Source organism: Canis lupus, chromosome 10, assembly GCF_048164855.1.
Source record: "Canis lupus baileyi chromosome 10, mCanLup2.hap1, whole genome shotgun sequence".
Taxonomy (NCBI): domain Eukaryota; kingdom Metazoa; phylum Chordata; class Mammalia; order Carnivora; family Canidae; genus Canis; species Canis lupus.
This window is the reverse complement of record NC_132847.1, coordinates 52,362,203-52,374,565: the sequence shown is the minus strand read 5'-3', so window position 1 is coordinate 52,374,565 and position 12,363 is coordinate 52,362,203. Positions and strand designations below refer to the sequence as shown.

At 36.7% G+C, this 12,363-nt stretch overlaps 1 protein-coding gene across 9 annotated transcripts in view; it reads left to right on the top strand.

The window, feature by feature from the left end:
- Positions 1-12,363, top strand: part of UBAP2 (ubiquitin associated protein 2) — a 124,621-nt gene that overhangs the window by 83,451 nt on the left and 28,807 nt on the right. For all 9 annotated transcript variants that reach the window (XM_072841683.1, XM_072841682.1, XM_072841681.1 and 6 more), the window contains 2 exons: positions 7,213-7,265; positions 10,823-10,890. In XM_072841683.1, the coding sequence (XP_072697784.1) occupies positions 7,213-7,265; positions 10,823-10,890 (121 nt within the window). The remainder of the gene's footprint in view (positions 1-7,212; positions 7,266-10,822; positions 10,891-12,363) is intronic.

Sequence of the window (12,363 nt, the reverse complement as noted above, 5' to 3'; positions counted from 1 at the left end):
TAGTGCACAATAAGTATGAGTTCTAAAAGAAAAACTTGGTTCTTGAGAAGAAAATAAGTAAGATGAAAGGATAAGACACAGTTTGAGAGGAAATATTTATAAAACTCCCATTTATTTTTTATTTTAAGTGATCTCTCCACCCAGTGTGGGGCTTGAACTTAACAACCCAGAGATCAAGAGTAGCATGCTCTGCTGACTGAGTTAGCCAGGCATCTCCAAACCCCCATTTGAACAGAGATCTGTAAACAGAATATAAATAAATGAAGAAGTTGTGGAAAATGGGTAGTGGCATTGGTTTGTATAACATTGTGAATATACTTAATGGCAATGAGTTGCACACTTAAGAAGGGTTAACATAATTTTTTTGTAAAAAAGGGGGTGTATCTTAAGTGTATTTTACCAAAATAAAAAAAGATCTAGAACTATACACACACTTTGTATCTATGCCAGTTTTTTGATTGTTATACTATAATTATGGGGCATGTAATCATTAGGATGATGGATAACTTCTTTTTTTCTTTTAATTTTTTTTTTTTTAATTTTTATGTATTTATGATAGTCACAGAGAGAGAGAGAGAGAGGCCCAGAGACACAGGCAGAGGGAGAAGCAGGCTTCATGCACCGGGACCCCGATGTGGGATTCGATCCCGGGTCTCCAGGATCATGCCCTGGGCCAAAGGCAGGCGCCAAACCGCTGCGCCACCCAGGCATCCCGATGGATAACTTCTTATGAATCTTCTAGCTATTTCAAAATAAAAAGTTAATTAAAAATGAAAAAAAAAAAAGAGCAAAAGATGGAGATCCTGAGTGGCTCAGTGGTTTAGCCCCTGCCTTCGGCCCAGGGCATACTCCTTGAGTTCTGGAATTGAGCCCCGCATTGGGCTCCCTGCATGGAGCCACCTTCTCCTGGCCACTTCCTCTGCCTGTCTCTATCTCTCTCTGTGGCTCATGAATAAATAAATAAAATCTTTTTAAAAAACTGAGCAAAAGATTGGAACAGATAATTAAAAAGGAAGATAAAAATGTGGTCATCATTATTGATCACCAGAGAAATATAAATTAAAACCATAGTAGTAGGGGATCCCTGGGTGGCGCAGCGGTTTGGTGCCTGCCTTTGGCCCAGGGCACGATCCTGGAGACCCGGGATCGAATCCCACGTCCGGCTCCCGGTGCGTGGAGCCTGCTTCTCCCTCTGGCTGTGTCTCTGCCTCTCTCTCTCTCTCTCTATCATAAATAAATAAAAATTTATTAAAAAAAAAAACATAGTAGTAGGTTGCCACTTTTCATTCATAAAAATGGCTTTAGTTGGGGCACGTGACTGGCTCAGTTGGTAGAGCATGTGACTCTTGAACTCAGAGTTGTAGGTTTGAGCTTTATGTTGGTTGTAGAGGTTACTTAAAAGAAAAAAAAGGCTTTAGAAGGAAACTGACAATACCAGGTGTTAGTGAAGGTGACAGAGTAACTGGAACTCATACATTCCTCTTTTGAAGGCATACACTCATAACACAGTCTTAAAAACCCAACCCTTGTTTTTTATTGAAGAGGAATGAAAACATAGCCACAGAAATACCTGTGCAGGATGTAAAGCAGCTTTATTCATAAACCTTTACTGATTTTGAAATCAGATGTTGAAACATGTTAAATTTAGTTAACTGATACTTTTCTTTTTTTCCTCACTCAGTCTCTGGTTCTTTTCCCTTCTGTTTTGTCTCTAACCTCTTCCCTCTCCTTCCTCTCATTCTCATTTAGAGTAGTAGATTCATAGCTAAAAAAATAAGCAAATGTGTTTTAATGCAGAATACAGTTAAAGGTTGTCCGTTGATAGAGTCCTGGCTATTTCTCTAGGAGCCTCATAAAATGGCATTGTTTTGTTGAAAATACAAAGTTCCGAGTCTGACCCCAGCCATAATTATAGGCTCAGAAACATTATTATTTTTTTTTAAAGATTTTTTAAAAAAAAATTCATAGAGACAGAGAGAGAGAGAGAGAGAGGCAGAGAAACAGGCAGAGGGAGAAGCAGGCACCATTCAGACAGCCTGATGTAGGACTCAATCCAGGGTCTCCAGGATCACGCCCTAGGCTGCAGGCGGCACTAAACCGCTGCGCCGCCGGGGCTGCCCTATTTTTTAAAGATTTTATTTATTCTTGAGAGACGCAGAGAGGCAGAGACATAGGCAGAGGGAGAAGCAGGCTCTGTGCAAGGAGCCCAATGTGGGACTTGATCCTGGAACTCCAGGATCACGCCCTGGGCCGAAGGCGGGTGCTTAACCGCTGAGCCATCTAGGCATCCCCAAAACTTGATTTTTGACAGGAAACATGGATAATAAAAATGGATAATAAATCCATTCTTTAGAGATGGACTTTCACTAACTAGCATAGAAAGACTGAAGGGTAGTCAGAATGCTAATTTATTAAATTTAAACATACTAAACATAACTTGTTAAACATTTGAATTCTCTTTACAAGTAAGAAGGGAGTTTGATGGAATATGGATAAGGGTAGTTGAGGCAGTTGAATGTTCAAAGGCCATCTGGTTAATAGTATTTATGGTTGAGTCACAGTGGGCTGTTACAGTATGGATTGTAGTAAGTTTCCCTCTCCTTGGATGCACAGCATAGACCTAGCTTTGACACTTTTTTTTTAAGATTATCTATCTATCTATCTATCTATCTATCTATCTATCTATCTATCTCTATCTATCTATCTATCTATCTATCTATCTATCTATCTATCTGAGAGAGAGAGAGAACCGGAGTTGGGGATCGGGGCAAAGGAAGAGGGAGAAGCAGATTCCCCACTGAGTTGGGAGCCTGACATGGGGTTTGATCCCAGGACTCTGAGATCATGACCTGAGCTGAAGGAAGAGCAACCCAGGCAACCATGACACTTTACTTTTTGTGTTGCTCACCAGTTTCTCTTCTGTTGCTCACCAGTTTCTCTTCTGATGAATACCTTCATTATTTTAATATGTTAAGACCTTCTGTTGTACATTGATCTGCAGAACTGGCATCTAATGCTCAAAATGTAGCTCAGGATCTGCCAAAGAAAAATTCTTATGAGCTCAAAGGTACGGTTGTCTAATTTAAAAAATTTCCTTGGTTAAGAACATTCTAAAATGGGGGCATCTGGCTGGCTCAGTTTGCAAAGCATGTGACTTTTGATTTCGGGGTCAGAAGTTCAAGCTGCATGTTGGCCATAGAACTTAGTTAAAATAATTTTTTAAAATGCTTACAATATCTTCCATTTTAATCAAGGCTAGTTAAGGAAACTTCATCAGTTGAATAATTATAGAAACTGTCTTTTTACAACCACTTGATAAACAGCTTTTGGTTATGGAAGTGCTTTACAGATTGGCCTTCAATACAACACAGATTTTTGGATGCTACTCAGCCTGTGCTATGTGAAATAAGTCATTACAGAAAGATAGTTATCGTATAATCTCACTTATGTGGGGAATTTAAGAAACAAAACAGGATCATAGGGGAAAAGAGGAAAAAATAAAACAAGACAAAATCAGAGGGCGGCCCCGGGTGGCTCAGTGGTTTAGCGCCACCTTCGGTCCAGGGCCTGAGCCTGGAGACCCGGGATCTAGTCCTGTGTCAGGCTCCCTGCATGGAGCCTGCTTCTCCCTCTGCCTGTGTCTCTGCCTCTCTCTCTCTCTCTCTCTCTCATGAATAAATAAATAAAATCTTAAAAAAAAAAAATCAGAGGGAGACAAACCATAAGAGACTCTTTATTCATAGGAAACAAACTGAGGGCTACGGGAGGGAAAGGGGATAGGGGAAAGGTTAAACTGGGTGATGAACACTGGGGAGGGCATGTAATGTAATGAGCACTGAGTATTATATAAGACTGATGAATCCCTGACCTCTACCTCTGAAAATAATGTTATATGTTAATTAATTGAGTTTAAATTAAAAAAATAAAAAAGATTTTAATTAGCCTAAAAAAAGACTGCTGAATCACTAACTTCTGCTTCTGAAACTAATAATATATTACATGTTAATTGAACTTAAATTTAAAAATATATATTAAAAAAACCCACTGAATTATATACTTTAAAGTGACTAATTTTATATTATATGAATTTTACTTGAGTAAAAAAGATTGTCAGACCAGATTACAAAATCCCATCAAATTTAATAGCAAAATATAACTTTAAATGCAATATAATTAATTTCTCATGTTAATGATAGAAAATAGTAAATAAATGAAAGTTAGAAAAAGAAGACAACACAGATTTTTACCTCATTGTTTTCCTTTTTTCAAAACTACATGGCTGCCTTATATGTGCTTTTGATAGAGGGCTAACATCAAGTTAAACATAAAGCATGCATTTCAAATTTATTTTAAGCTGAAAATAAATTGTTTTTGACATTTTCCCATATGTTTGAGAGGTAAGTTTATAGGTCTATAATGGGGACCAAAGTCTTAATGTAAATTTTTAATATTTCATAATAAGATTAGGACTTGAACTTGTATTTGTCTATATGTAATGTCTGTGTATTTAGGGTGGGTAACTGCAATAATTGGCCCTGATTTCTGATAGGGGTTCCCCCCTGTTGCCACACATAACCACTTTACAATGTTGCACTTCTGCTTGTGACTGTGTACATTGTCCTCTACTAGTTGTTATATGTACTTAGAATTTTTTTTTTTTTAAGATTTTATTTATTCATGAGAGAGAGAGAGGCATAGACAGGCAGAGGGAGAAGCAGGTTCTGGGGGGGTGGGAACCTGATGTGGGACTAGATCCCAGGATCTTGGGATCATGCCCTGAGCCAAAGGCAGATGCTCAAATGCTGAGCCACTCAGGTGTTGTTCTGCTCAGATTCTGTTTTTATGTGTCTAAGTTTATGTTTTAATTATTTTAAAAATAATCTTATCTCTTAAGTATTAGGCCAGTCTCTTTACATTGTTTATATGAAAATGTGCTTTAACTTAATACCACTTAATTGTACATTTAAAAATGATCATAAAAGTAAATTTTATGAGTATTATACCACAACTTAAAAATTTTTTTGGAAAAAACGCTATGTTGTAAACTTTAGGATAGTTTTAATATTTTATATAGAGAGGTTTTTTAATGCCTCATCATTGTTTTTCTCCTTTGGAATATCCCTTATTTATATTTATGTATATATATACATACATATGTGTGTGTGTGTGTGTGTATCTTTCCAGCTATTTTCCAACTTTTAAGATTTTTTTTTTAGATTAAAAAAAAAAAAAATCTCTGTACCTAGTGTGGGGCTTGAACTCACAACTTCAAGATCAAGAGTCGTAGGCTTTACTGACTGAGCCAGCCAGTTGCCCCTGTTTTCTTTGTCTTGATTAGAATGTTCCTAAAACTGCTTAGGGTGAGCTTTAGCTTTTTTATAAAATTTATTAATCCTTAGAAAACTGTGTTCTGTAATGACTTTAACAGCCTAAGCACATTAGGTAGGGTGGATGGAGGTGGCACCAAGAACGGTGCTTACTGGCCATCCTTCACATTAGTTTTTGTCCTTTTACAGCTATGCATTTACTTAGAGAAAGGGCTTGAAGGAGATATATTTGAAGATTGGAGATTATATATTATTAGTACCAAGAAGAAAGTCACGCTGTAGAAGGAATATAAGAATGGAGAGTAGGTAGATGGCTTGCCTCAGGTTCATTTAGCTTTGTGTATAGTGTGACCTTTAAGAAGCCTGTGTGGAGGTCTTAACAAATTTTCAGTACTGATTTCTGACTAGGACTAACTACCTTTTGTTTTTCACTTAAACTGTAACTTCTTTCTTTTTTCTTTTTTTTAATTATCATTTATTTATTTATTTATTTATTTATTTATTTATTTATTTATTTATTTATTTATTTATTTATTTATTTATTTATTTATTTATGATAGAGAGAGAGAGAGAGAGGCAGAGACATAGGCAGAGGGAGAAGCAGGCTCCATGCACCGGAAGCCCGACGCGGGACTCGATCCCGGGTCTCCAGGATCGCGCCCCAGGCCAAAGGCAGGCGCCAAACTGCTGCGCCACCCAGGGATCCCCACTTCTTTCTTGAATTAAGAAAATATTTTAACTCAGATGTTTTGGGACCATGTTAAATCCATATTTGTTCTACTACGCTTCCAGAAAAATTACAGAAATCATTAAGAGATTGATGGTTCAATCATCAATCACGAAGGATCAGATTGTCAGTTCATATCTTTCTCTGTGAATCTTTACTGTTATTTTAAGCATACATGCAGTCGAGAGGCACAAAAGAACAAGGAGTGCCTGTTTCCACATTCTTCCTGATTATAATATATATATTCTATGATCTACAATGATAGATGAAGTCTGTCAATGATGTGTTTAGGTTTCTCACAGCAGGGAATGTTTTCAGGTTCGAAAAATCTCCCATATAATAGCATATCTTAAGTGATAGTTTTACAGGAAGTCATACTGCATAAATTCATTAATTCTGTGTTTGCCATAACCAGTCCTAAGCTCGGGACATCCAGTCAAAGCATTCCATAGAGAAGGACTTTTTCTAGGTAATACCATCTATTTATTTATGAGGCAGTTGGGTACTAGGTTTTTGACCTGACTCCAAGGAGATTAGATTCCACTTTATTTTTGAGAGTGTTCCCCTTCTCTTTTTCTTTTGTTCTCTCTACACACAAACCTCATGGTAGGTCAGATGCTCAACTCGTTTCTTCTTGCTCAATGAAAATATTCACAATCTTAATGCCTGGGGGTATAGTTGATATATTGGTGTATTTTCTTTTGAAAACCATTTTCTCTGGGTATGTATATATAGTTTACAGTAATGGGCCTGTAACTTCTACAGGATCTCTGAATACTAAAGTCAGCATTTTTGGACACAAATGCTTTTTCCTTAAAGCACTTAATTACTTGATAGATGTTTATTATGTAACAATTGTTTGAACAGATCTGCTCTACCTAATCAAGAGTTATAGCACCATACTTTATGTGAGCAGGACTGATCTTTGGTAGAGATCTATTAGGAAACCACAGAAATTGCTTTGTGGATAGTACCCAGGTAAGTTGGTATTTGACAACATGACATTTTATTGAGTATAGATCAGAAGCTTCCTGTTTCTTGGATTATAAAGTAAATTACTAATGAGATACATGGCACATCTTATGCAGTATACAACAGAATTATTTGAAGAAAGACAATATTTGGTATTGTGATGTAAGCTATAATTATTATCAACAGGAGCCTGGAAGAATTCTGTGGAAGAGTGGACAACAGATGACTGGACTGAAGATGTAAGTATTTAGCTTCAGGTTAGATCTATCTTCTTTTTGGTTTCTGATAGGGGCATGTGTTCTTTGAAGAAAGCTGGAGATACCTTACAGTTGTTCATGGTTCCTTTTCAGACATCAGTGATTATCATGTTTTTTAGAAAATGCTTCTTAGAAGGAGGTTGGTGTTTTGAGGTTTTTAAGAAACTTATTTTTAAAGCATCCACTTAAAAATGACCAGTTGTAAAATAAGACTGAAATCATTTTTTTGGTCTTATCTCTTGTTCTTTCTTTAAAAATTTAAAAAATTTTATTTGAGAGTGAGAGTGCTCAAGTGTGGGAAGGGACAGAGGGAGAGGAATAAGCAGGCTCCCCGCTGAGTGGAAAGTCCAAAGTGGAGCTCACTCCCAGGACCCTGAGATCATGACCTGAGCGAAAGTCAAATGCTTAACCGACTGAATTACTCAGGTGCCACTTGTTTGTTCTGATAACCAACTGATGCTGTTGCCCTGGCCTGTGAAAATTTATTTTTTATAGCATTTTTATTAAAGGAGACTGTAGTGTTTGGGTCACAGCTGAAATTAACCTGAATATGTGAATCTGGTTCTAGCCCCAACCCCTTCTTCCTAAAACTAGATGAGCTCTTTTTATATTCATTTATTCCATAGACATTTTTCAGTGTACCACACTAGCCTCTGGGTAGTGTTCATTTATAACTCTGGGATTAGCATAAGATATTCTTTGATCAAAAAGATTTAACTTAAAAAAGAAAATGTAACTGAACTAGAATCCCTTTACCACATTTTATACCATTTTTCTCTTTGACTCTCAAGGTCTAGAACATGTGTATACACATGATAAAGAGCAGGACATTACATGGGAGAGAATAAAGGGGTTATAAGGATTGACCTTTATTTATTTAAATGATGGGTTTTAAATTTATTTTCAAGTAATCTCTCCATCCAGTATGGGGTCTAACTCACAACCTCAAGATCCAAGAGTTGCTTCTCTACCAACTGAGCTAGCGAGGTGCCCCAACTATTGCCTTTAATACCATGCAAGTAGCCCAGACTTCAAATTTTTTTTCTTTGAATTATTTCCGATCTCCTTTACCATTTTGTTTTCATAAGTATATTTTTATTTATTTAATATTATTTTATAAGTATATATATATAAAGATTTTTATTTATTTGCGAGAAAGCATAAGCAGGGGGAGGAGTAGAGGGAGAGGGACAAATGGACTTCTAGGACCCTGAGTTTATGACCTGAACTGAAGCCGAATTCAGATGCTTAATGGATTGAGTCACCTAGATACAAGTGTATTTTTAAAGAAGTGAACAGCAGTTATGCCACCCCTGCCCTGCAGTGAAGCAGTATTATGTTTGGTTTGTTAGAGAGCAAACTGGGTAGAGTATGAGGAAGGAAGACAGTAGAGATGTTTGAGTATAATGTCACACAGCTCTGTTCTACTGGTACTATGAAGAGGCTGGACTAGATGGGTGGTTATTTGAATCAATGGAGGGATGGGTACCAGTGCTGAAGGAGGACACATTGAGCAGCCTATGGGCATTTTACCTTATTTCAGAGTTGTCCAACATTTAAATGTTTTGTATTACTAGAATTTTTGCTAAGAGTTTGTTGGGAGAAAAGAGTATTTCCAGTGCTAGAAGCTTTAGCTTTCCTTGGCTCCTGTCTGGGTGAGCAGGCAGGCTAGAAAATTAGCAGGAGAGGGGCGCTTGGGTGGTTCAGTTGGTTAAGCACCTGCCTTTGGCTCAGGGTCATGATCCTGGGGTCCCCAGATTGAGTTCCACACCAGGCTCCCTGTTTAGTGGGGGAGTCGGCTTCTCCCTCTCCCTCTGCCCTTCTGCCTGTTCTGCTCTCTCTTGATTAAATAAATAAAAAATCTTAAAAAAAAAAAAAAAAAAGAAAATTAGCAGGGGATCAGAATGCAAAAGGTCCGTATTCAAATTCTAGCTAAGCTGACGTATTGACTTTAATGCATCTTACTGAGCCTTCTCTTTTGTCAGTGTAATGAATATCATAACAATTGTCCTGCCTAACTCAACTGCGTTTTTCTATGGGTCAGATGAGGGTCTTTCAGTTAATGTTGCTAACAAGCAGTTCAAATGTACACAGAGAGTTTAATATTCTACTGGAAAGCCCATATTATATCACAATATAATTTATAATTAGTGAAAATAATTAACATAGGAAATTTGGATGTATTCTTTCAAAAATTAAAAAAATCAAATCTTTTCTGAGATGGTATAAAATAATGCTTGAAACATCCGTAGTCTAAGGTATAAATTTAAAATTCCTTGTGGAGCTTAGATTAATGACTAATAGGTTGCCTGTGTGGCTCAATCAATTAAGTGTCCAACCCTTGGTTTTGGCTGAGGTCATACCAGGGTGGCGAGATCGAGCCCCGTGTCGGGCTCCACATCCAGCAGGTATCTATTTGAGATTCTTTCCCCGCCCCACCTTGTACCCATGCTTTCTCTCTCACACAGAAATAAATAAATCTTAAAAAAAAAAAAATCTTAAAAAAAAAGAAACAGTAACTATTATTAGCCTTTCCCTCCCCACTCCTTTTTTTCCCCGTTTAAGTAATTTCGGGACCCAATGTGGGACTCAAACCTGCAATCCTGAGATCAAAGGGTTGCATGATCTATTGACTGAGCCAGCGAGGCTGCCCCTAGAGGCAACCACTTTAAATAAATTTTATGTATTTTCTTCTGATTTTTTCTTTTCATAAATCTTAAAATATGTCTTGTGTCTCTTGAAATCTGAGAATGCTTACTTTCTACATATTTTTTTAAAGTGTTTTTGTTTTTAAGTAGCTTCCACACCCAACATGAGGCTTGAACTCACAACACTGAGATCAAGAGTCACATTTTTACTGATTGAGGCAGCAGCTGCCCCTCTCTCTTTTTAAAAAAATAAAGAGGAAACAATTTAAGTTTCTGTGTTCCACCAAGGTTAGATACGATGTCAGTGATTTAATGTGGTTCTCTTTTGCTTTGAACTGATTAGTATTTTTGCGGCTTTGGATCTACTTTACCACTGCTTTTTAGTTATTCCTTTATTGCTTTACTCTGTTACAGAGTCTTATATATAAAATAGAGTAAAGGTAAAAATGATTTCTTTGGGGCTCTTTAAGATACCTTGTAACAGGGTGCAGTGTAAGCCCTTCTTGTTGAAACAGTAAACTATTCACTTTTTGTTTTTATAGAAGATGAACACCTACTGGCTGCTCTGCCTGAATATTAGTGTGTGAAGCAACCTGATTTTTATGCAGTGTTTCAGAGTTCTGAGACTGTTAGAGTTGATAAGTACTAGAGCAGTCTTTAAAAAGGATAAACTGGCCATGTCTCTGCCGCTGTATGTTTCTCATGAATAAATAAGTAAAATCTTAAGTGATAATGACAAGTAAATTTTTTTTTATGTATTTCCTTTGACTACTTTTTGGTTGAGGTATAATGAGAGTATTGAGGACTAAAAATTGTCAGAAATTTGATAAATTTTTGGTTTTATGTTCTGTAAAATAAGAGCAAAGTATTTTTTTATTCCTTTCCTTATAGCTTTCTGAAACAAAGGTCTTCACTGCCTCAGCTGTTCCAGCAGAGAATCATGTCACACCTGGGCAAAGGTAAATAATTTTTGTCACCTTTTGTTTGTTATTCAAAGCAATAATTTAAATTTCTTGCTCAGGAGATTTATTTGGGGGCTCAGGTCTTTTTTTTTTCCCTTTGCTTAAATCTTTCAGTTTGTTGTCTTTTCCTTCTAAGAATTTGTTTTATCTGTAACCATCCTTGTGAGCTAACAGAGCCTCCATCATTTTCTAATTATTGTATCCAGTGGTGAATTAAAATAGCAGTTATGTTTGGGATTTCTTATCATTTGTGATAGAGATTATGTTAAACCTATTTTATTTAACTTAATTTTTTTTAAGATTTTGTTTTTAAGTAATCTCTACCCAATGTTGGGCTTAAACTCACAACCCCAAGATCAAGAGTTGCAGGCTTCACTGCCTGAGCCAGCCCAGTACCCCTGTTAAACTTAATGACTGTTCCTTTTTACTTTTGTAAATATGTTGGTTTTTTTTGACACATCAACCTAATGGAGAATATTCTTTGGTTTCTGTGTATAATACCATTTATTTAGATCTTCTAAGGGTAATACAAACTTCTCATTTTATATGGGCTCTATTAGTTTTATTAATTTTTATTTTTTTGACATGGCTTATATTTTTATGTTTTTATTTTTATTTTGTTAAAAAGATTTTATTTATTTATTTATTCATGAGAGACACAGAAGGAGAGGAAGAGATATAGGCAGAGGGAGAAGCAGGTTCCCGATGGGTAGCCAGATGTGGGACTTGATCCTGGGACCTGGGGATCATGACCTGAGCTGAAGGGAAATGCTTAACCAACTGAGCCACCCAGGTGCCCCAGGCTCTACTAGTTTTTATCTAGCCTTCTAGATTACAGAAAATAAAGGCGTTTTCAGGAAAATAAAAACACTGTTTTTATGTACAGTACTGAATTCTTAACTTTTTTTTTTTTTTAAGATTTTATTTCTTTATTTGAGGGAGAGACAGATAGTGACAGAGATAGCACAACTGGGGAGGAGAGTGAGAAGCAGGCTCCCACTGAGCAGGGAACCTGGGATCATGACCCAAGCCAAAGACAGATGCTCAACCAACTGAGCTACACACAGGTGCCCCCAGAACTGAATCCTTAAAAAGCATTCATTTATATCCTAGTTTCTGCAATAATTTAAAAAACCTTTGATTATAGTCTCAAATGCAATGATTTAGGAGTGTGAAGGCCTTTCTAGGTATGACACCTGAGAATTGAAAGACATTTTGATCTTAACATGCTTGATTTCTTGCTAAATGAGATGATTATAAAACTTTGTTACAGGGAAATAATAATGATCAAAGGGTTTATGAATTGCTTAAATTTATTTAGATGGCTAAAACTTACTCATTATATTGATTACTCAGTGACTTTCATAGGAATATTTTCATTAAAAAAAGGGGGGACACCCAGTGGCTCAGTGGTTAAGCGCCTGCCTTCGGCCCAGGGCATGATCCTGGAGTCCCAGGATTGAGTCCCAC